General features: G+C 40.3%; 1 protein-coding gene across 4 annotated transcripts in view; it reads left to right on the top strand.

The window, feature by feature from the left end:
- The window catches only part of Fgf12 (fibroblast growth factor 12), a 589,814-nt gene that overhangs the window by 348,565 nt on the left and 219,726 nt on the right, over nt 1–21,523 (top strand). For all 4 annotated transcript variants that reach the window (XM_021184731.3, XM_021184729.3, XM_029470638.2 and 1 more), the window contains one exon: nt 16,315–16,425. In XM_021184731.3, coding sequence (XP_021040390.1) covers nt 16,315–16,425 — 111 coding nt within the window. The remainder of the gene's footprint in view (nt 1–16,314; nt 16,426–21,523) is intronic.

Here is a 21,523-nt window from a genome sequence, read left to right as displayed (position 1 = left end):
AGAGAGAGAGAGAGAGAGAGAGAGAGAGAGAGAGAGAGAGAGAGAGAGAGAGAGGGAGGGAGGGAGGGAGGGAGGGAGGGAGAGAGAGAGAGAGAGAGAGAGAGAGAGAGAGAGAGAGAGAGAGAGAGAGAGAGGAGAAGATAATTGAAATGAGGTAATATAAAGATTTTAAAGTCAAGATGTGCATAAGGAATAGAAAACATAAGCTGAGCGGTAAGGCAGAAACAAGTCAGTCAGATCACAAGGAACTGATGTTGCTTATGGTCGTCTGTTGGAGGGATTTCCAGATCAGATGAAAACTCAAAATCCAAATCTATCAACACAGTACTGAATGAAGTAAGTCACTGAAAGATATGTGTACCTTTTATGCAGAGATGCACACCAGACAAAACTGCATTAGGTATGCTTTGTGGATGCAGGGAGAAAGGCAACAGGATTGTGAACTGGGAGGCTGGCCACACTGTAAATTCAGAAATGTGTTCAGGTCCAGTTAGGGAAGTAATGCTGTTAGTGGGGATTCCTGTAATGTTTGGATTCTGGGAAATGGTTTGACACAATCAGACAACACACTGGTATGTGATGACTTGGGTAGAGAGGGTGGATATCTTAGGAGCCATGTGGATTTGAACCTGCTCTCTAGACTTCAGGGCCACATGAAGCCCATGTTCTTAGAGCTCTCTTACTTAGGGAACACAGTAGCTTCAGGACACCCTTCATAGTTAATTTTATACTTCTCCCATGCCCAGACTGTTGGCTGATAAAATGTTTGAAATGGCTGGTGGTTAGGTAAAATTATTTTAAGTATGAAAGTAAAAATGACAACCACAGAACCAATTGCTACATGGTACATCCAGAACTCCTTAGGCAGTCAATATCCTAATTAAAAGAAAAGATTCCAAGAACATCCTATCCAATTGATTTCCCATTTATGACAACAAGGAAGATCCATAAGCAGAATTGATTGTGTGGATACACACTTATAAGAAGCTTTTTATTTTGATGGGGAGAAGATCCACCATTCTAAAACTGAACCAGTTTTCTTTTGACTTGGAGCAAAAAAGCATGTTTTTAAAACATCAAATAAATGTTTCCCTTCCCCCCAGTCTTGTTTCTGTGAAACAAACAAACAAAAAATCAACCTAGTGTTGATTGTTCTTTTTAAAAAATATTTATGTGGAGCCAGGCGTGGTGGCACATGCCTTTAATCCCAGCACTCCGGAGGCAGAGGCAGGCGGATTTCTGAGTTCGAGGCCACCCTGGTCTACAAAGTGAGTGCCAGGACAGCCAGGGCTACACAGAGAAACCCTGTCTCGAAAAAAAAAAACCAAAAAAAAAATATTTATGTGTATGCGTATATCTGAGTGTGTGTATGGTTCCACATTTGTGCAGGAGCCTATGGAGGCCAGAAGAGGGCATTAGATCCCCTGGAACTGGAGTTACAGATGGTTTTGAGCTGTCATGTGGGTACTGGGAACTGAAGTCAGGCATTCTACAGTATCTGTAGAATCATCTCTCTAGTTCCTGTTTATGGTTCTTAATGGGGTATCTACCATATAAATATAAAAGTGCTTGAGATTTTAAAAATGGATCATAGGTATTAACGGCTCACTGTCCTTTACCTCAGGGTGAGAAGATTTAAAAACCATGGTCCATCCAATCACTGCTATCTCGGACCCTAAAGTGTGCTTCTTGAATTTACTGAGAGAAGGGAGCTGTTAAGCTCAATCTGTCTGGAACCAGAACAGCTACTCTGAGGAGCATAATCTGGCTTTTCTCACCGTGATGGGGTCTGCAGTCACAGGGTGTGGCAGTTGATTATATACATGCTGGACTTGTCCTGAGAGTTTTCCAAACGGGCACTAGCGCCCCATACATGTCTCTATCTCAAAGTGTTCTATTTGTATTGACAAATACTTTCAATTCATTTCCGAGTGCTATATTATCAAGAAATCAATTGTTTGCACACATGCAGTGTGTAACACATATAATTTAACTGCAAAGTTTTAAATATTGCCTAACGTACAGTGCTGGAAATTGTTCATCTCTTAAAAACCTCTTCATCTTGCTACAAAGAGCTTGTATGCATCTGTTTCTACCTTAGAATTCTTTGGGTTTCTTGGATCTATCTCTATAGCTACCAAACTTTCCAAGTTCTGTCATGGTATAGATGGAGCCTGAAGCCCAGAGAGAAGATATCAGTTTATTAAAGAACTTTGATTACTAAATTGTGTTGACAACCATTTTGTTACAGATGCTACAGTCTAGATGTAGAGGGAGATGTTGAATAATGCATAGAACTTATCTACTGATATATTAGGATACATGCAAAGAAGGGGAAACTGCTAACATGCATAATAGAGGGACATTTAGACTGGGGGCCTGTGCAGCAGATCTGTAAAATGACTGGTGCTTATCTCAAGAGGAAATCAATGCACAATTTGGCACGAGGAAGTACTGGAGCAGATATCCTTAGGCCTGAATGGGGAGAAGGGTGTGTGCCTAGAGCCTACCAAGCCAGGCCGAGTAAATTGAGATGCTATGGGACAGCAGGAGGAGCCAGATGGTACAAAACTCTCCAGGCTATGGTAAGGGTTTGCTGTTTTATTGTAAATGAAATAGGAAGCTATTAAAGGGATTCAGCAGGAGAGTGGCATGAGCCAATTTATATTGTAAAATATTACCTCAATTGCAGTGTGGTTTGAAAGAGTGTTGGTAGTGAGGCAGGCAGTGTCCTGTCATAGGCTGGACAGCAGTGGTAGCACTAGACAGAGGGGTGGCATTTGGGATCAGCCAGGATGTCTGGAAACCTGTGAGCTGAACATCCCACTGTGCACACTTCCTGTTCTGAACTTGCTAGCGTGGAGCCTGATGGATGCACCCTCCTGACTGGTGAATGGTACACGCTAGCTCTCAGTGCTGCATAATACAGGAAGTTACTGTGATCAGTCAACTGGCCCAACCAATAGAGAGTTTGGTGTAAAAACTGATAAACAGTAATCATATTTTATCACAATCTCATTTCACACGTGGGTAATTTGGATCTGGGGAATATCAGGGAATTCCCTGGATATTCTCATTGGAAACGCAGGGCGGTCATTTGTAGGAACTGTGATGTCAGGCAGCTGTCAGGTGTCACCTCTCCCAGATAATGCACATTGTTCATTTCTTTCTGGTGGTAAAAGATGTATCTGTAAAAAAGGAACTTTAAGAGTAACAAGTAACAGATTTTTCTCCAGGCCAATTATAGAACACTTTCCCTGTGCACAGAGGTGTCTATGTTCTCTCTCTCTCTTTTTTTTTTCTTTTTTCATTTTATTGTGTCTGTGCCAGGAGGCCAAAAGCTGTTTTCAACTTCAGATTAATGTTTGCCGTTTACTTCTTGCCTCTTCCTTCATAGTGTTCTTGGGTTGATTGCAGTTAAGGAAGAAGAGAGATTAAACTGGCACATTATACTGGGAAAGGCATTTGCTGATTAGTGGGGAATGTTCAGTAAAGATATCATTCTGCAAGCCTATGTCTGGCTGTTATTAACCCTTTGACTTAGCTCTAGTTTCTAGTTTTCTTCCCCAGTTTTTTTTTTAAAAATATATACATTTATATACTCAGTGCTAGTGACTGTCTTATGTGAATATTTCTATAAGAACACAATGTTGCAATCCACACAATGTGCTGTACATGGGACATTTGCTATCTTTCCGTTTTTATGAGTCCTACCATAGGTTTATCTGTATGGACTCCATCTTGATACTCAATCTACATTATAATTGTGGCTATATCCTAACTGTGTACTATAATGCACTCTTAAATCCCTAGGGAAGCCTTCAGAAATGGAGCCTGGCCATTTCCTCTGTTACAGGGGAAGCTAAGTATGCCTTGTGCTTGTGGAAATGAAATAGCTTTCTGGATTCTGCATGAGCAGTTTGAGAAAAGCCCAGGGTTCTTTGTGGAGATATGAAAAAAAAAATGCGTTTCCTTTCCAGGAGTAGAAGACAGGGGGTCACAGCGAGGATTAGAGATCTCTGACTTGGGGGATTAAAGGATGTACAGCCATCATGCTTCCTCCTCTCCTTGGTACTTTGCTTCTTTACCTGTATAGGAAGACTTGAATTAGATCTTACGGAGTAGTTTTTCCAGAGCTTAACTCTGAAGTCTGAGGTCATCTTCAAGTTTGATTTATCTTGTGGCCTGTTTTCCCAAGAACCCCAGTATCAATTGTGAACTGCCCATTTCATGTTCTGCCCAAAGCTGTGTTCTTTCCAGGACTACTTCTCTGGAGGGTTATCTGAGAAAACCATGTCTTAGGTTTTCCATTGCTGCAACAAAACACAGTAATCAAAAAGCAAGTTGGGGAGAAAGGGGTTTATTTGGCTTACTCTTCCACATTGTTGGAAGTCCATCATTGAAGGAAGTTAGGGCAGGAACTCAAGCAGGGCAGGAACCTGGAAGCAAGAGCTGATGTAGAAGCCTTTGAGGTGTGCTGCTAACTGGCTTGCTCCCTATGGCTTGCTCAGCCTGCTTTCTTATAGAACCCAGGACCACCAGCTTAGGAATGGTAACACCCACAATGGGCTGGGCCCTCCTTTATTGATCACTGATTTAGAAAATACCCTGCAGCTGGATCTCATGGGGGCATTTCCTCATCTGAGGCTTCTTCCTCTCTGATGACTCCAACTTGTGTCAAGTGGACACAAAACCATCTGGTACACCAAAGATCTATGACCCAGTGATATCAGCACACTCAGGCTACCCTGTCTGAGCAGAGATTCCTAGGAAGCAAGAAATAATCTCTCTTGCTGGAAATGGCTTCCTTACATGTTCTTCACTCCTGGAATTACTTAGAAGCAGAGGTGGATTTGGACATGGGGAGGGAAAAGTTTGGTATCTTTCAGCAGCTGAAAGAGACTCACGTCTACCAACCATCCCTAGTCTCCTTAAACATAAACAGGATGATCCCAGAAAGACTAGGTCTTTGTAGACATCTTTACCTTTGGGCTCTTATGAGATAGAATAACTCTCTTTGTGGTTGCCATGACTACCATAGCACAGCACACAATGCAGCCTTCTGAAAAGCATAAACAAAAGCCTTCATCATTTTGTTACACTGTCTTTAAAAAAAGAAAAAAATTACTCTTATGTTTTCTCTGTGGCCAAAAGTCATGCTCCTTGAAGTTTCAACCAGGATAGCCCTTCAGCATGTGGAAAGATTTTGTTTTTATGACTAGTACTGATATATTTTAAAATGTGTTCTTTACACATCACATATACACAGTTTGGATAGACATACATGCCTGTGGCTATAAAAATGTATACATATATAGAAGATGTAGATTAAGTTTTTGAACATATAGGACACACAGTAAAAATGATGTAGATCTTGTGTGTAATGGATGAAATAAAACTTACTTGCTTAAAGCATTAGATTTGTATACAGACCTCCAGATGTTCCTGTGTTCTTTCCATTGTCCCCTCCAGTGACATTTGAACCCCCAAATTATCTCCCCACACGCTGACCACCATGTGTCTTCAGAGCCTGTGAACATATTAAATGCTTGGTTGCTCCTGCCAGAAGCAAAAATTCTCTTGCCTCCTCAAGGCTATCTAAAATGGGATTTCCTCTTCAAATTCTTTCTTGACTGCCTTTTGTCTCACAACCTGCCATCCTCGGGTAAAATTAGCCCCCGCACTCTGTGAATTGGTGGCATTTTATTTGTTATGTATGACAGCACTTTTCATGTTCGCTAGTGGAATGATTGGTTGTGTGTGAGCCTCCCTGATGAGCCGTGGGTGCCTTCCAGGCAGGAAGTGCCTCTTGCTCATCTTTGTACCCGACACCTCACGCATGTCGGAAGTCAGTAAATGGTTTTTGAGTTATTTTAAACTTTCATGAGCACAATAAAGGGAAGGGGGCTATGTTATGAGGAGTGAAACTGGCTCACTACAAAATCTCAGCACTGTTGGAGCTTTGTGTCTTGGGTCAGTTTTCTACGTTGCTGTCGTCCTTAGAAAAGGACACTCCTGAAAAGATGGATGTTTCTTTCCCTTTAGCTTTGAGGCAGCATGAAGGTTAAGGATTGCCTGTCTCAAGGTCACTTGATTCCTCTTGAAGAGCAAGGCAGCTCCATGCTTTGGAGACAGTGCAGTTTATGGAGGCTGCCGCTGTGCCCGTCAGACAGTGCAGTGGGAAGGCTGGAGGCATTGTATTAAAGGGCTGTAATGGCTCTTTCTTACAAATTAGCTTCTCTGAAAGTCACAGGTGACAGTGGAAAATGCCAGCTATAACTTACTCATTCAATGTTTGAGCATTATCCACTCACCCAGGGCCTGGTACTGTGATGGAATTCTGCAAGACTATTGAATGTTTTAAAATTCCTGCCCTTGAGATGATCAGAGTTCAGAAAGAGAGAGAGAGAGAGAGAGAGAGAGAGAGAGAGAGAGAGAGAGAGGAAGAGGAAGAGAGAGAGGAAAGAGACAGACAGAGACAGACAGACAACAGAGAGAAACAGAGGGGGAGAGACACAGAGACAGAGACAGAGACAAAGACACACAGAGACAAAGACAGACACAGAAAGAGACAGAGAAACAGAAGGAGAGAGACAGAGGGAAAGACAGAGGGAGAGAGATTGAGAAAGGGGAGCAGAGAAAGACAGAGAGAGGGAAAGAGAGATTAAGAGAGAGAGAGACTGAGAGGGGGGGGACAGAGGGAAAGACAGAGAGGGAGAGGGAGGGAGGGAGAGAGAGAGAGAGAGAGAGAGAGAGAGAGAGAGAGAGAGAGAGAGCACAACTGTAACTATGACTCTTGTTAATCTGTGTATGGGTGAATGTTGAGGCAGCAGATGAATTTTACTTCAGGATATCTGGTAAGATCCCACAGGCCATCTACCTGATGAGGAGTCATGGGTTAAGAGGAAGGCAGAGGCTGTGGATTTAGAGCAAAAGGAATTCTAGAAACAAGGGTTGGGAAGTTGGGAAGGGTTGACAATAGTAAATACGCTTGGCTTCACAGACTTTACCATTACTGTTGCAAGCACGTATATCTGGTTGTAGTATAGAATCAGTAATGGAAATTGATGAGCAAACCTAGCTGTGTCCCAATAAACTGTATTATCGAAACAGATAGTGACAGGCCTGTGGTTTGTGCATTCTTACCAAGACGGGAGACTGACACTTCAGTGAGCTTCTAATCCGACCTGATCAAAGCCAAGCTCCTCAAGCTTAGAAACACTTTGCACTTACTTTTTGAGTTCCTGGGACGTTTCAGAGTAGCTTTCTCTGGCTCTTCACACAGGGCTGTAGGAGTCAGTTTCTTAACTGCTCACCACAGCACACCCATCTCTGCATGTGAACTTTTTCCTCCATTGCTTTTATTTTCAATTACAGTACATTAGCATGTCCTGATTAAGGATTTATCGGTTTGTCTATCTCTTTACCCTTTTCTTCTTCTTCTTCTTCTTCTTCTTCTTCTTCTTCTTCTTCTTCTTCTTCTTCTTCTTCTTCTTCTTCTTCTTCTTCTTCTTCTTCTTTTTCTTCTTCTTCTCCTCCTCCTCCTCCTCCTCCTCCTCCTCTTCTTCTTCTTCTCCTCCTCCTCTCCTCCTCCTCCTCCTCCTCCTCCTCCTCCTCCTCCTCCTCCTCCTCCTCCTCCTCCTCCTCCTCCTCCTCCTCCTCCTCCTCCTTCTTCTTCTTCTTCTTCTTCTTCTTCTTCTTCTTCTTCTTCTTCTTCTTCTTCTGCCTCTGTTTGATTCAGTTGGGTCAATTGAGATAATTGAGATGATGTCTTCTTAGCTCTGATTTCATGTTTTATGATGCCAAACAACCGTGTGAAATTAGCCATAGTGGGGATTTTTTTTGCACCAGGAGTCAACTTCATGAAAGTCAAGGCTGGTGTGTGTGTGTGTGTGTGTGTGTGTGTGTGTGTGTGTGTGTTTGTTTGCATTGAGCCATTAGTACTAGCTCAAGGAGAGAATCTATTCATACACAGATTTTGAATATCCCTTTAGTAACTCATGCTCAGTCAGGACATCCATGTTCTTTAGGTGGGTACCTGCTGATGGCTTTCCTTGTCTTGTTCTTCTGATGCAGACTCTAGGACTCCTGACAGGATATGGCTCTCTTTAAGCTTTGGAACAGATCCTGCCAGTCTCCAATTATACATCCTCTGTCTCATGCTTCAGTCCTTGAAGATGCTCCTTTGGTCTGCAGTGTACTGTGTGGGGAATGAGGGGCCTCCAGGCTGTTTCTCTTTTGACTAAAGAGAATGCATTTTTAAACGAATAACCATAGCTCATTAAGGCTGTGATCTTTGTGCTTTGCCCAAGGTTCAGATGAGTTCTATTCATTTTCACATGTTATATTATCTTCCATTTCTGATTTATCTATGATTTGTTAGTATATCCTCATCTGTACCCTTTAGGTATGATTGGTCACACTATTGCTTCTAATGAATCATCTCCAGCCCCTATAGTCTACTTTTGAAATCTGTAGTGATAGAAGACTCTAGAAGCACTTAACAAACCTCATTCAACAGCCTCTACAATCTCAGTTGTTTTAAATGGGTGGTACTAAACCATGACACAGAAGACCCACTTGTAAATCATAGACTGAGTGTGTGTGTGTGTGTATGTGTGTTTTAACATTACCTAAGCATTTGTATTGGTAACCAGTTTTTTTCAGTTCACTTAGCACAGGCTAAGAGAACAGAAAAGGGAAGTTGTATTTAGCAGTCATTGGTTCACCTCAAACTTCCTGGTGACATCAGGATCTGGAAACCCCATCATTCAGGTTGCTCATACTTTGAGAATGCCCATGTCCTTCCCTGTGCTCTGACCTGGAGTTTTCCTGCCCATTGGTAGAAAGCATTCTTTTCCCAGGCAACCTGTTCTCTTTGATGATCGTTTACAGAGCATCTTTGCGACCCGCTTTGCTGTAGCTTCCACCCATTGGCCCTGGTCCTGACCCCATGGAGGTGCTCACCCAATTGGCTGCCTATCATTTGCGTGTGCTTTCCAGCATATAAAAGCAGTCTAGGTGTCCCCAACTCCCTGCTTCTTAAGGATGCATATAGACTGCACACTCAGCCAGTTTTCACACACTAGTCCTTTGACCTTCCTTACTCTGCTTGCTTTCTTCCAGACATGGTCTTGTTCTCCTGTGGCACTTTATAAAATGATTGACCCAACAGTGCTAGAGAGTGATAGGACCCTAGGTGCATGGGTGTACCCCAGTTCATCCTTTAGATCTCTGGAAACTGGGTGGAAGAAACCCATCTTTAGTGGGGGTCAGTAATCTCGCCTATAAAGTGAGGTGAGAATAAATGACTTAGTCAGTTGTAATCAGCAGTAAATACAGACTTTCTGTACTCACCAGGACAGTGCAGAGCAGTGCCTGTTATGATGGAAACAGGCCCAACACTTGGTTACTTGACGAAACAACAACTGCTAAACCTCTAGCTCTAATCTGTCTTCCAGTTACATCATAATCACAAGTGTTTTGTTTTAATTTTAAGAGTATAGTTGACATGGACACATATTTGCTAGTTTGGGGGACAAATATTGATAAGTTGCTTCTATCTAAATACAATCGAATATTAATATGGAGGCATGTATGCACAGAGTGCACAGAGTTATTTTTTCTTCTTAATTTCTTTATCCCCCCTTTTTCTACACCATTCTCAACTGCTTACATTCAAGTACCCATTCTCTACACATGGCCACAGATGAACAGTGAAATAAATAAAATACAGTAGATGGAATAAGATGTATTAGAGCTGTAAAACCAAACCAAACAGAACAAAACAACACTTATACAACTTTCTACACTGTGGGCCAAATATTCTCTGCTCTTACTTTTCACCAACCAACTGGGACTCCAGTAACTAATTCACAGCAAGATAGTTCCACCTTGCCGGCCTTCCAGACTCTCCTCCCTCACATCTTTCTCTCTTTCATGCCCACTGCATGCTCAAGATAAGGAATATTTCTTGTCTGCTCTTTGGAAAGAAGAAGATGTTATTTATATAGAAAATACATTTTTTTATGGTCACACCTCTGTGTGGCAGTTGGGTGACCTTAGTGAAAAATCCATTTTCTGACCTCTGAGCCTCAGATTGTTTATTGCTTAATTAGCTTTTATCTGGAAAATGATGTAAGATCTGCCTGTGGGGACTCACACCTGTAAGCCTATCACTATGGAAACTAAGACAGGCTTATTGCTTGAGTTTGAGAGCAACTTGGCTATCTAGACTGGGCCACACCAGTACAGACAGTGCTCAAAGAACTAAGAACAAAACAGGAAGTGGTGAAGATAAACTTAGATGCCACATGCTTACCATTCCTAAGACACATTCTATTTCCTGAAGTGTGCTATTCATTCCAAGCTGTATGACCATGTCCCCAGGATCTGTCTGTGCTCCCGTTTCTGCTGTGCTCCTAGGTAACTGCTGATTGACATTGCTTGTCCAGGCATCAGGAATGTCTAGAAAGCTTTCTCTCCTATCATGTTTTCAGAATATCCCTCAATTCAAACTTTCTCTCGAAGCTAACCTGTTATGCATGGGATCCTATCTGCCCTTTACCTCTGTCCTCACCCAGCCTTTTAGAGAATTCAGAGAAAGACATTTCTTTTTCATTTTCTATAATTTAAACTGTGATAACCCTTTTGTGTATTTGATAATAGAATTTTTCACTCTTTTTGGCAGAGTCTGACATAGCTCAGAATGACTTTGAATTTGTTATAAGGCTGGCCTTGAACTCCTGATCCTTTTGCTTATACCTCTCAATTGTTAGGATTATAGATATGCATCCCTAACTTGACTACTTTTGTAATAGTTTTGATTGAAAAGTTACGGTGATATAGTTCCCATATGATTTACATCTATTTTCCTTATTAATATTCTTCATTATCCTGAGACATTTGTCACAATTAAGGCTTGTTAAGTTTGATGCATTAAAATGAACTGAAATCCAAACTTTATTCAGATGTTCCTCTTATTTTCCATTCTTCCATTTCTCCTTACTTCTGTCTGTCTGTCTGGCCGTCTGTCTTTCTCCTTGGCAGAGTCACATAACACTTGCTCCTGCCACATCCTACCAAGCTCTGCTACCATAGGCATGTGCCACCATGCCCCGTAGCTTCTTTCCTCTTAAGCCTAGTAATCTTTTAGCTCTGAAATACCACATTATATTTAATTATTACACCCCCTTTTGTTCCTTCTCTAGTCTTGTTTATGACATCTTCTGTTTCCTTTTCATGGTTGACCTTGAGGCTTTTGAGGGACTTGAGTCAAGAGTTTGGTGCCCATTGATTGCAATTTGCCTTGTGTTTCTCTCACAGTTAGAGGTTATACATTTTTGATAAATGGTCCCAGAGGTAAAGTGCCATCTCGGCTGCTCATACCAGGGATAAGAGCTCCCGCTACAATTCCTTCTGGTGGGTGTTATCCTTGGTCACCTAGCTGAGGCAGAACTTTGGTGTGTCTCAGTAAAATCATCCCCTCCCTTCTTTTCCATACTGTTCTCATTAGAAGAAAGCCACCACATGGAGCCAATGGAAATTTGTTTGTTATTTACCCCATTGTCCAGGTGGGTATGTCTAATAGCTGTTTTATTTTCTCTATTGGCTATTCAGGGCACAGCTTTCTTCCATTCCATTGCTCCAGCATCCCCTTAGGGCTTAGCCATCTTAATCGAGAGAGAGGGTGGAAGAGGATGTTTGCTTTTGAAAGCCTTGGCCTGGAAATGGCACATATCACTTCCACTTACGTTCCATATGACACTCTCTCATCTGCCAAGCCTAATTGCAAGGCAGGCTAGGACATATGGTCGAGCTGGGTGCCCAGGAAAAGGAGGAAATGGATTTGAGCGAAATGCTAGCTATATTGCCACTTCCACTGTAGAGTATAAAAGGCAACAGACTAATTCCTCTGCTGCCATTAGAGAATTCAGCTACCAGTTTATTAAAAAAAAAAACAGGAAAAATAATAGAATAACATACTTCTCAATCTAGAACTTGTTTAAACTGTAAAAGAGCTCAATAAAATTTATTTTGATGACTTGTTAAATATTACTATTTCATTAAATTTACTCTCGATCCATAAATATGTGTTGGGCACACTCACTTGCATGCCAACATTTGAGAACTTACACTTTGTGTTTTATCTCTACTGTATCATTGGCAGAGGTGGCTTGCTGTGTTTTGAGTTTGAAATGCTGCTGCTTGTATTTGGTTTTGGTTTTTGTTTCTGTTTTTGTTTTGTTTTGTTTCAGATGAAAATCCTACTCATAGGCTGTGGAGATGGCTTTAGCTCCAGAGTTCAAGTAGAGAGCATTAAGCTTGGTAGCATGCGCTCATAACCTTAGCACTGGAGAGATGAATGCAGGAGGATTTCTGGAGCTCATTGGCATAGACTACTTAGCAGGTTCAGGCCTGTAAGAGTCTCTGTTTCAAGAAAAGATGAAGGCAGTGGTACCTGAGTAACAATACTTGAAATTGTCCTTTGGCCTCCTCACTATTCTCTCTCTCTCTCTCTCTCTTTCTCTCTCATCTATCTATCTATCTATCTATCTATCTATCTATCTATCTATCTATCTATCATCTATCTATCATTCTACCCTCTCTCATACACATACATAGGAACACAAGTATACACACACACACACACACACACACACACACACACACACACATGCATTCCTACACATATGAATACATACATATTATGGGGAGGGCAGCCTACTCATTCCTCAAGTGGCAGTGGTATATATATAGAACATAGAATTAGTCCTTGCTTTGGGGGGTCAACATGCCTCTTTGCTTCATTCATCTAATATCCCCCACCAATATTACCCCAATGTATGTTTCATGCATTAGGTTAGGTGCTCCCTGAGAGATAGCATAACCCCCATCTCTTAGGTTCCCAAGCAGAGACTGACAAAGAACGTGTTTGTAAATATGCACTGAATGCTTTACATGTTGAAATGTGTACCTAAGTATTTAGTATTTTTGTCAAAGATAATAAGATACCCCCTCCTTCCACATGTCCCTCACTTATGCTGGCCCCTTTTTGGAAGGGCTACTTTTTTCTAGAACCTAGAAGGGCTGGTAGCGATTGAGAGAACAGAATGGGGCACGGAATTACACATGGTCTGCACAGCTTGCAATGGCCTATGCTAGGCTTTGGGCATGCTCAATAGATGTGCTGGTCTCCTGTGCAAAGTCTGTGGAGCAGGACGTTTGTGTTTCTAGATCATCATATAATTAAGCCTCAGATCCATGTCTAAGTCCTCACTGCTCTTGGCACAGGGAGGTGGTGTAAAGGTCTGGTGCTCATTATTCTGAACAAGAGTTACCAACCTGAACTCCCAGAGTCCCAACAGGGGGATAACGTCACCATGGCAAAAGCAGGGTTTAATTGCAGATGGAGAAAGAGGAGCGTGAAGAAAACAAACAATAACTTGCAGGTTTTAATGAGTAAGTTGCCGTGCATCTCATTATCAAAGAAACCCAGACTTCACAAAGTGACCTTAAGCTTATCAGAAAGTCATGGACTGAGAGTCCGCTGTCCCTTTCCCTCTGTCATTTTCTGTCTTTCTGTCTATTCTCAGTCTGCAGTTTACATCGTACCTTCCAAAGTTCAGCCAGTATTTCAACAGAACAGACCCAGGAGGCCTGAGGTCTGCTCTCAGAGTGCTGTCTTCCCCCTTGTGGCTTTCTTGGTTTTCATAGTTGAAACTTTATGCATTAATTAGGATTTATAGGCTTATGGCGTTTGCTAGTACATACTGTCACACAGCCATCCATTTGATATTCTCTGGGGTTAGAGTCTGAGTAATTCTTTTTTTTTTTTAATCCAGGTGAGAAACTTGAGACCCAGATGATATATTGTTTTGCTCAAGGCTCATGGAAACCTGAGGCTCTCAGATGGGTCTTATGTCCCCATTCAGACCTAAAGATGAATGATTCATGCCAGAAGTCCCTTTCCAGCCATGCAGCCTCATCACAAGTAGACACAACAACATAGATATGCATTATGCAGCTGTGTTTTTCTTGGACATAGCCTTGGTATGAATGTAGGATTAAGTGGATCCATGGAGGATAAGCATTGAGGACAAATTGTGTCACACTAATATGACAAGAAGCAAATCATGGAAGTGACTCAAGGCTCACTTTGTTTGACTTTCATATTGTATTGATAGGGAAATTTAGATCTACAAATTAAAGCATTTAATTTAATTCAAGAGGATAGGTTGCTACTACCCAGAATTCACAGTTTCAAAATCAGCTCTGCATTTACCCCTTGTTGCTCATTTCTGATTTTCATTGTATCTCTTTTGTTTCTTAGGACACCTTGAGGCCACACACATTTTCAGTTATGACCATCAAATATTTACCGGATTCCTGTTAGAACGAAACATCATTGAAGTGTTCAGTTTGCCTGGTGTATTCACATAAAGAGAGAGAGAGAGAGAGAGAGAGAGAGAGAGAGAGAGAGAGAGAGAGAGAGAGAGAGAGAGAGAGAGAGAGAGAGGAGAGAGAGAGAGAGAAATTGTTAGCTATCATTGATTGGATAAGCACAAAGGCTGGGGTTGATAGGCATAAATTCAGTGATTATCCTTCCATAGATACCATCCTTGACTTCAGAACAATTCTATGGTTTCTATCATTTGCCGCAGTTGATACCAGCAGAGAGAGCAATCACCTTTTCCTCATATGAGCTGTAGTTATGCTTAATATCAATCTGGGGCTTCTATTCCACCTTTGATTATTCAGTTCCCAGATAAAAGATACAAATGATCTTTAATTTTTAACGAGCCTTAAACAGCACTAGAGCTGGGCTGATATCTGTCCTCTATGCTATTTTGTCTACTTTCCAGCCAATAATCCCACTATATGATTTGCCACATGTCATCTGGCCTACTCTTAACTCCAATTAGCCAACCCACATGGCTATTATTTTAAGATTTTACCCCATGGTGGCTTCTTTGCTTTCTTCTTTCTCCCTCTTGCTCTCCTCATATCCCAAGGCCAGAAACACCAAGCACTGCACATCTCAATTCTGTGCACCTATGGGCTGTAGGCATCTTTATTCACCAGTGAGAAAAAACTTGGGGGCAAGGTCACATAGCCTCATTTGGGTCTATGTGTAGACTCTTGTCTGTCTCTGGGGGCCAATCAGGTCTTAGGGACCAATATTTAGCACTACAATATAAGCGACATCAGAACAACCCACTACACTTGAAATAATTACAGCTGTAAAGATCTTAACGTTTGTCCAGCACCAGAAATGAAATGATGGCGAGCCCATAGCAAGCAGCTTGTTGCTATAGGGACCACCATAATCTACAGCTTTAAAGAAGCTGTAAATATTTATATTAGCTGATGTACAGAATTAGATATGTGCTATACAAAGTATTTTGATGGTTTAATTGTATAAAATACTTAAAAGCGAGGAACTTTTATTTTATTTTATTTTTTAAGGAAATGGTGATGATGCATTTTTCATTTGTTTGTTTTGTTTTGCTTTGCTTTGGGTTGGCGAAGTTAGTTTGGCCGGGCCTCTCTCTGATGAAGTGAGTTTGGCTGGCCCCTCTGTGGTGAAGCGTTAGTAAATGAACATCTCGTCCCTTCACAGTGTTGCTTTTACTTGTAGATCTTTCTAGATGAACTTGATCAGAGTTTTTAAACAACTAAGAGTTTTCTGACAGGTGCCTTGGGATCCAGCAGAAATGAAAGTCTCTGAGGCTCCAATTATGACACCAGGAATCTGAGAGTTATGATGGTATTTTTGCCTTTTCAGTTATGCTGATATATAACCATAAACTCGGGTGGGGGGGCATCTTGCAGGAAGATACCATATGTAGAATAGGGGTCAATAATTCACTTTTTTTTTTTTTTTTTTTTTTTTTTTTGGAGAGAGAGGGTTTCTCTGTATAGCCCTGGCTGTCCTGGATCTCACTTTGTAGACCAGGCTGGCCTCAAATTCAGAAATCTGCCTGCCTCTGCCTCCCAAGTGCTGGGATTAAAGGCATGCACCACCACACCTGGCAAAATAATTCACTTTTTAATGTGTTTGTATTTCTAACTATAATTAGCTTTAATATTTTCTTACATGTGGTGTGTTGTTTCAAAGTATTATGGCTCTGCCTCTAAGAAGGAGAAGAGCACAGCTATTACACTAAAATGACCCCCTTCCAAATGCTAATTTCAATATTTATGACACGGGCATTTATGCATTTAGTTACAGAATGTATTTAACAACTTGCAACTGTGCACTTTTATAAACAAAATAAAAAAAGCAAATAATTATTTCATCTTGTCTTGCAGAACCCCAGCTGAAAGGGATTGTGACAAGGTTATTCAGCCAGCAGGGATATTTCCTGCAGATGCATCCAGATGGTACCATTGATGGGACCAAGGACGAAAACAGCGACTACAGTAAGGAACGCCAGCTACTTGCAATGCAGTGCAAATAGAATGTGTGCCCAACACAGCCATGCGGCTGTTTGGACTACTTGATGATCAGTGAGCTAGACTTTTCCCTTTTCCCTCCTTGCAGCTTTATTTCGTATACTCTACAGAAAAAATAAAATAAAATAAAATAAAATCACTATATCAGAGAGGCTATGCACTCAATGAGAAGGTAGGAGCCTTGAAAGATGTCCAATAGTCATTAGATGTGAAGGTTTTCGCATTGGATTGTCTTTTGTTGGAGTGATAAATGCTCACAGAAATAATAAAGATCTTCTAAGACATGATGGCATTTAACTCTTGGACCCAAGTGATAAATAAGTTATAATTCTCAAAGCCCCAGTTTTTGGTGGAAAACATTACTTCTACAGGCAAACACTGAACATAGTAGACTATTTTATTTGGTTAAGGACAACATTTCAATATAGCCATGACAAATCACACCATATATAATGTGTACACACACACACACACACACACATACATACACACACATTAGTAAGAAGTTAATAAAGACAGGTAGATAAGATATGGACTTTAAAAACAGCTTTGACATAAAGGTTACAAATATTAAAGATTATTTTAAAATATCCCAGAAATAACCATTAAGCAGCAGAGTTGACAAGTTCAAAAGCAAATATAGATCACCAAAACACGAGAAATTATATTTGTATTTTTGGAAACTTAAAAAAATATTTCAGAGGTAAGACTAATAACTCCAGTAATTTCCAACTTCCCCGCAATCATACAGGTGCCTCAGGCTAAATTCCTAGTTTTCTACAGTAGTGCAGGGTGCCATATTGTTTTTGTTTATTTTTTATGATTTTGTCTACATTTATTACCAGGTATGTAATGTTAGATATTGTGAATGAACCCAGTGTGGTGGGTTCATGAGTATAATTGAGCCTTAGAGAGAAAAAGCAGAAAGGTCAGGAGTTGAATGTTAATTCTGGCTGAATTCAAGAGCACCCTGAACCACATGAAACTCTTCCTCAAAAGAGATAGAAAAGAATCAGAGGCGCATAGTGTATGCCTGTTAAACATCCATCCAATGGTTTGTGATTCAGTCAGATTAAAAATTTCTCACACTTCAATAGGTAATTTAGGAAATCAGATACTTTATAGAGCTGTAACTCTTAAATTAACAATAACATTTGAGGCAAAATTCAAAATCCCAAAAGCGCTGAGACGTTCCTGTCCACCCCTTTTGAATTTCCTTTGTTTACTTAATATTGTATGCTACAAAATATGAATTACAATAAAGAAAGACGTTATTATGAAGAATCTCATTCCACTTTGTCTCTCTTCTTGGCAAAGGAGTTGATTACTTTATTGTGGTCTGCACTGTTAATTTGTACTTCTCTGAATGCATTCTCTAAGTGGTTCAAGTTTTCAATTCAGGCAAGAAGATTGAAGAGCCCATATCCCCTGAATCTGACTCTTAGCTATTACATCTGCATTTCAATGTCTGATTGGGGGGGTCACACTGACAACACAGTCAGGGAAGTGCATAGTTGTGACACTCACTTTAATTATGAGCTACCTCTAGACATCACAAGAGGTGACCAGAGAGGACAATAGCAGCAGCATCTGTTTTCAACACCACCCAAAGGACATTTTTTAAGTGGAAAATGGGACCATTTATATCACCTACCCTTGGGGGCATTTTGGAATAGGATGTGACAAGACTGAGAGAGGTAGAGGAGTACTTTAAAATACTCTCTTCTGGATGGGACATGGCCATGGCAAACATGAACACTCAGCATACATGACCACAAGAGAGGCACATACCTATCTATCTATCTATCATCTATCTATCTATCTATCTATCTATCTATCTATCTATCTATCTATCTATCTACATATATATATTTACATAATATAATTCATGCATACAATAAAAACATGTATCATCAAAATGCCTTATACATATGTACTGCACACATAGAGGAAAACTGATTATGTGTTCTATCAAATGCTTATAGAAATGATTTAAACTCACAAATTCATACCATTGTTTTTAAGTTAGATGACCTATGGTGCATACATTTCAATAAATTAATATAAAGACAATTGAGGAGTATAAAATCTAAAGATTACTATAAATTCCCTTGGATATTAGAATAAAGGTTAATTTAAAAGTTCAATGTATTTCAACCATTTGTTCAAGAAGAAATTCTGCTTTCCTTGATTATCAGGCATAATAATGTCTCCCAATTTGACTTTGCTTATTTAGAAATGATCTACTGTAGCCATATATTGGGTTTTGAATGATCGAGCTTATTTGGCATATATCAAGCTAAAATAAAATAATAAATATCAAGTGATAGTTATACAGATAGACAGACAAACAGACAGATATATAGGTAGCAAAATATCAGGGAAATACCAAGTAGAAATCAACCAGGAAGGCCCCAGTGAGGTAACCAGTTAAGGTTCTGAGGAGAGTAACTTTCTGACAGAGCAGAGGGTCCCCTTGGTTGGGGTTTTCAAGTGAAGGGGGAAAAGAGGTTGAACAGAATACATTTTGAACAATGGACATATAGGAGTGGTAGGGGAGAGATATTGGAGTTTGTTATATCATACTGTATGGGGTTAAGTATAAATAGTGTGGTTATGTGAAATTCTCAATAATAAAAATAAAGTAAAAAAAACTAAAAAGAACAGGTAGTAATAAATAGCAACATATAGACATAACACCATCAAATCAGGAGTCATAATATTGCAGAGAAACTGGGACGTTGGGACAGTCAACTTAGGTTCTTGATTGAGTTTTCATTCCACGGATGGATTGTTTACCATAGTCTCTGCAGGACCTTTTACATCATGGGATAAACAATAGCAGCATCTGTCAGAGATGGCCCACCTTCTAGCTCTTCTCAAGGACAAGATGCTCACACTCTTTGGCTGCCTTATCTTCTCTCTTTCCCCTCACAGGGTTGAGAGGGTGCAGCCCATCCCACCACAGGGGCCTTGGAGACACTTTGAGACAAACATGCTTGGGCTTTGAAATTGAGGAACAATTTCACTTCCAGAACTAGCTTCTCTGTGCATTCAAGCAACATGTGAAAGTTTATTAACATATTGTATATTGCATATACAGTTTAAAAATAGCTTTTTTCCCTCTGTTTAACTGTATGCTTAAACCACTCTTCATGTTGCCTGACATGGTTTAAGCTTTTTAAAAGCTCCATGATGCCAAGATGTGGATCTTGCCTTAAACACATAAGTCTTTGGGGGTTATTTCTGATACAAAATAGCATCCATTTTACTATTTTACTCCTAGTCTTAAGTTTCATGGTTATGTAGCATATATGTTGTTGCTACTTTATTATTTTTATCTTATATACCAAAACATACTCCTTTATTTTATTTACAGAAGTCTGTCATGCATAGTAGACATTCACTGGGAGATGGGTGGATGGGTAGATGGATGGATGAATAGATGGAAAAGAGGGGTAGGATGTGTGGGTGGTTGAGAGAGCAGATGGATGGATGGGTGGGTGTCTGGGTGCCTACCTGGATGAATGGCTGCTGGCTGGATAGATGGATGAATGAGTGGGTGGGTAGGTGGGTGTATGGATGGATGGGTAAGAAGATGGATGGATAGGTGAATGGTAAACAGGTTTTCCAGTGGTTGGCTGAATACTTCTCCCACCAAGGTTTACATTGTATTTCTTTAAAGATTTATTTTATTCTATTATTTTGTGTGTACAAGTGCTTTGCCTACATGTATGTCTGTGTTCAATATGCATGCACTGTCCTCAGAAGTCAGAAGGCGGTGGTGAATCCCTGGAACTGGAGTTACAGAGAGTTGGGTCCTGAGGATGGAATACACTCCCTCTGGAAGAGCAGCCAGTGTTCTTAGCCACTGAGCCATTGGTCTAGCCCCACCTTTGTGTTTCAAAACAACGTTAGACTCTAGGAAAATTAAAGTAGTTGTAGCATGCACCTTTGTACTCACCAAGCTTTCTCTAATACCAAAGTTTCATATAACAGCAGAGCAATTATCAAAACCAGAAAAATATGCACCCTTACAATACTGTTTACTAGGTTACAATGTTTATATAGATTTCACCTTTTCAACTAATGAACTTTCTCCTAATCTCCTCCTTCCACATATTTTAATAAAATGCTTCAAATGAAATATTAATTTTATATCCTTTCAAAAGTGAAGATTAAGGCTAAATAGTACCTGAGAGATATTTAAATTCCACTCATGCTTATTAGTAGAAAAAAAAAGATAAGTCTTTAAGTTGCTAACATGTCAGTTCTTTCTCCACTCTGTGTGGGTGTCTAGTAAAGCCAGTTGATTGTTTGAAAAAATAAAACATCTTGTTACTATTAGCATCTGCCAGAAATGTTTTGTTTGGTTCATAGACATCATTAGGTCCAAACCAACTTTATCAGTACATCTTCAGAGAACTGATGGGCACCTGCTCTTTTGTTCATGGAGAAAAGACTAATTATATGTAATTAAGTACAAAGCAAATGCTTTTTTTTTCTTTCTGCAGTAGCAGATAAGAATCGCTACAAATGTAATGATAACAAAAATGCAGGGCTGTGTTGGAACGCTGCTACAAAAAAGAGACAATTGCAGCTTGGAGGATATTAATAGAAATATTTTACATAGAATTTAAAAGCCCATTATTCTGTTCCATAAGTTATCATAGTAGATGAATTTGAAGAGGTTAAAATGATGGAAAGAAAATAATGATGATATTGCAACCAATGCATTGTTCTCATTTTGCTGAAAAACACACAGAGTACCCTCTGACTGTGGGGTGAGCAGCATGCTAAGTGAGTGTCATTGTAATGATAGAGTGGGGCTCATGCTTTACCCACCTGGAAAGAGGGGAGAAGGTGATGGAAAGCCCTTTGGTGGGTCAGGGAGAGGCAAGTGCTCAAACAGTCTTGGAGTGACCCTTCTGGGGTCTCCTTCAGTCCTTTCTTTCCAGCATTATTGTGTGAAGGAAATACAAGTGTCCCTGGACAACATTATGAAGGCACAGAAGCACTTGCAGAGGAGAAAATGTCAAAAGTGCCAGGAGCATCAGGACTAACC

The sequence above is a fragment of the Mus caroli genome, unplaced genomic scaffold, assembly GCF_978045245.1.
Source record: "Mus caroli unplaced genomic scaffold, Mus_caroli_1 scaffold_17, whole genome shotgun sequence".
Classification (NCBI taxonomy): Eukaryota; Metazoa; Chordata; class Mammalia; order Rodentia; family Muridae; genus Mus; species Mus caroli.
This window is presented reverse-complemented; position numbering and strand designations above follow the sequence as displayed.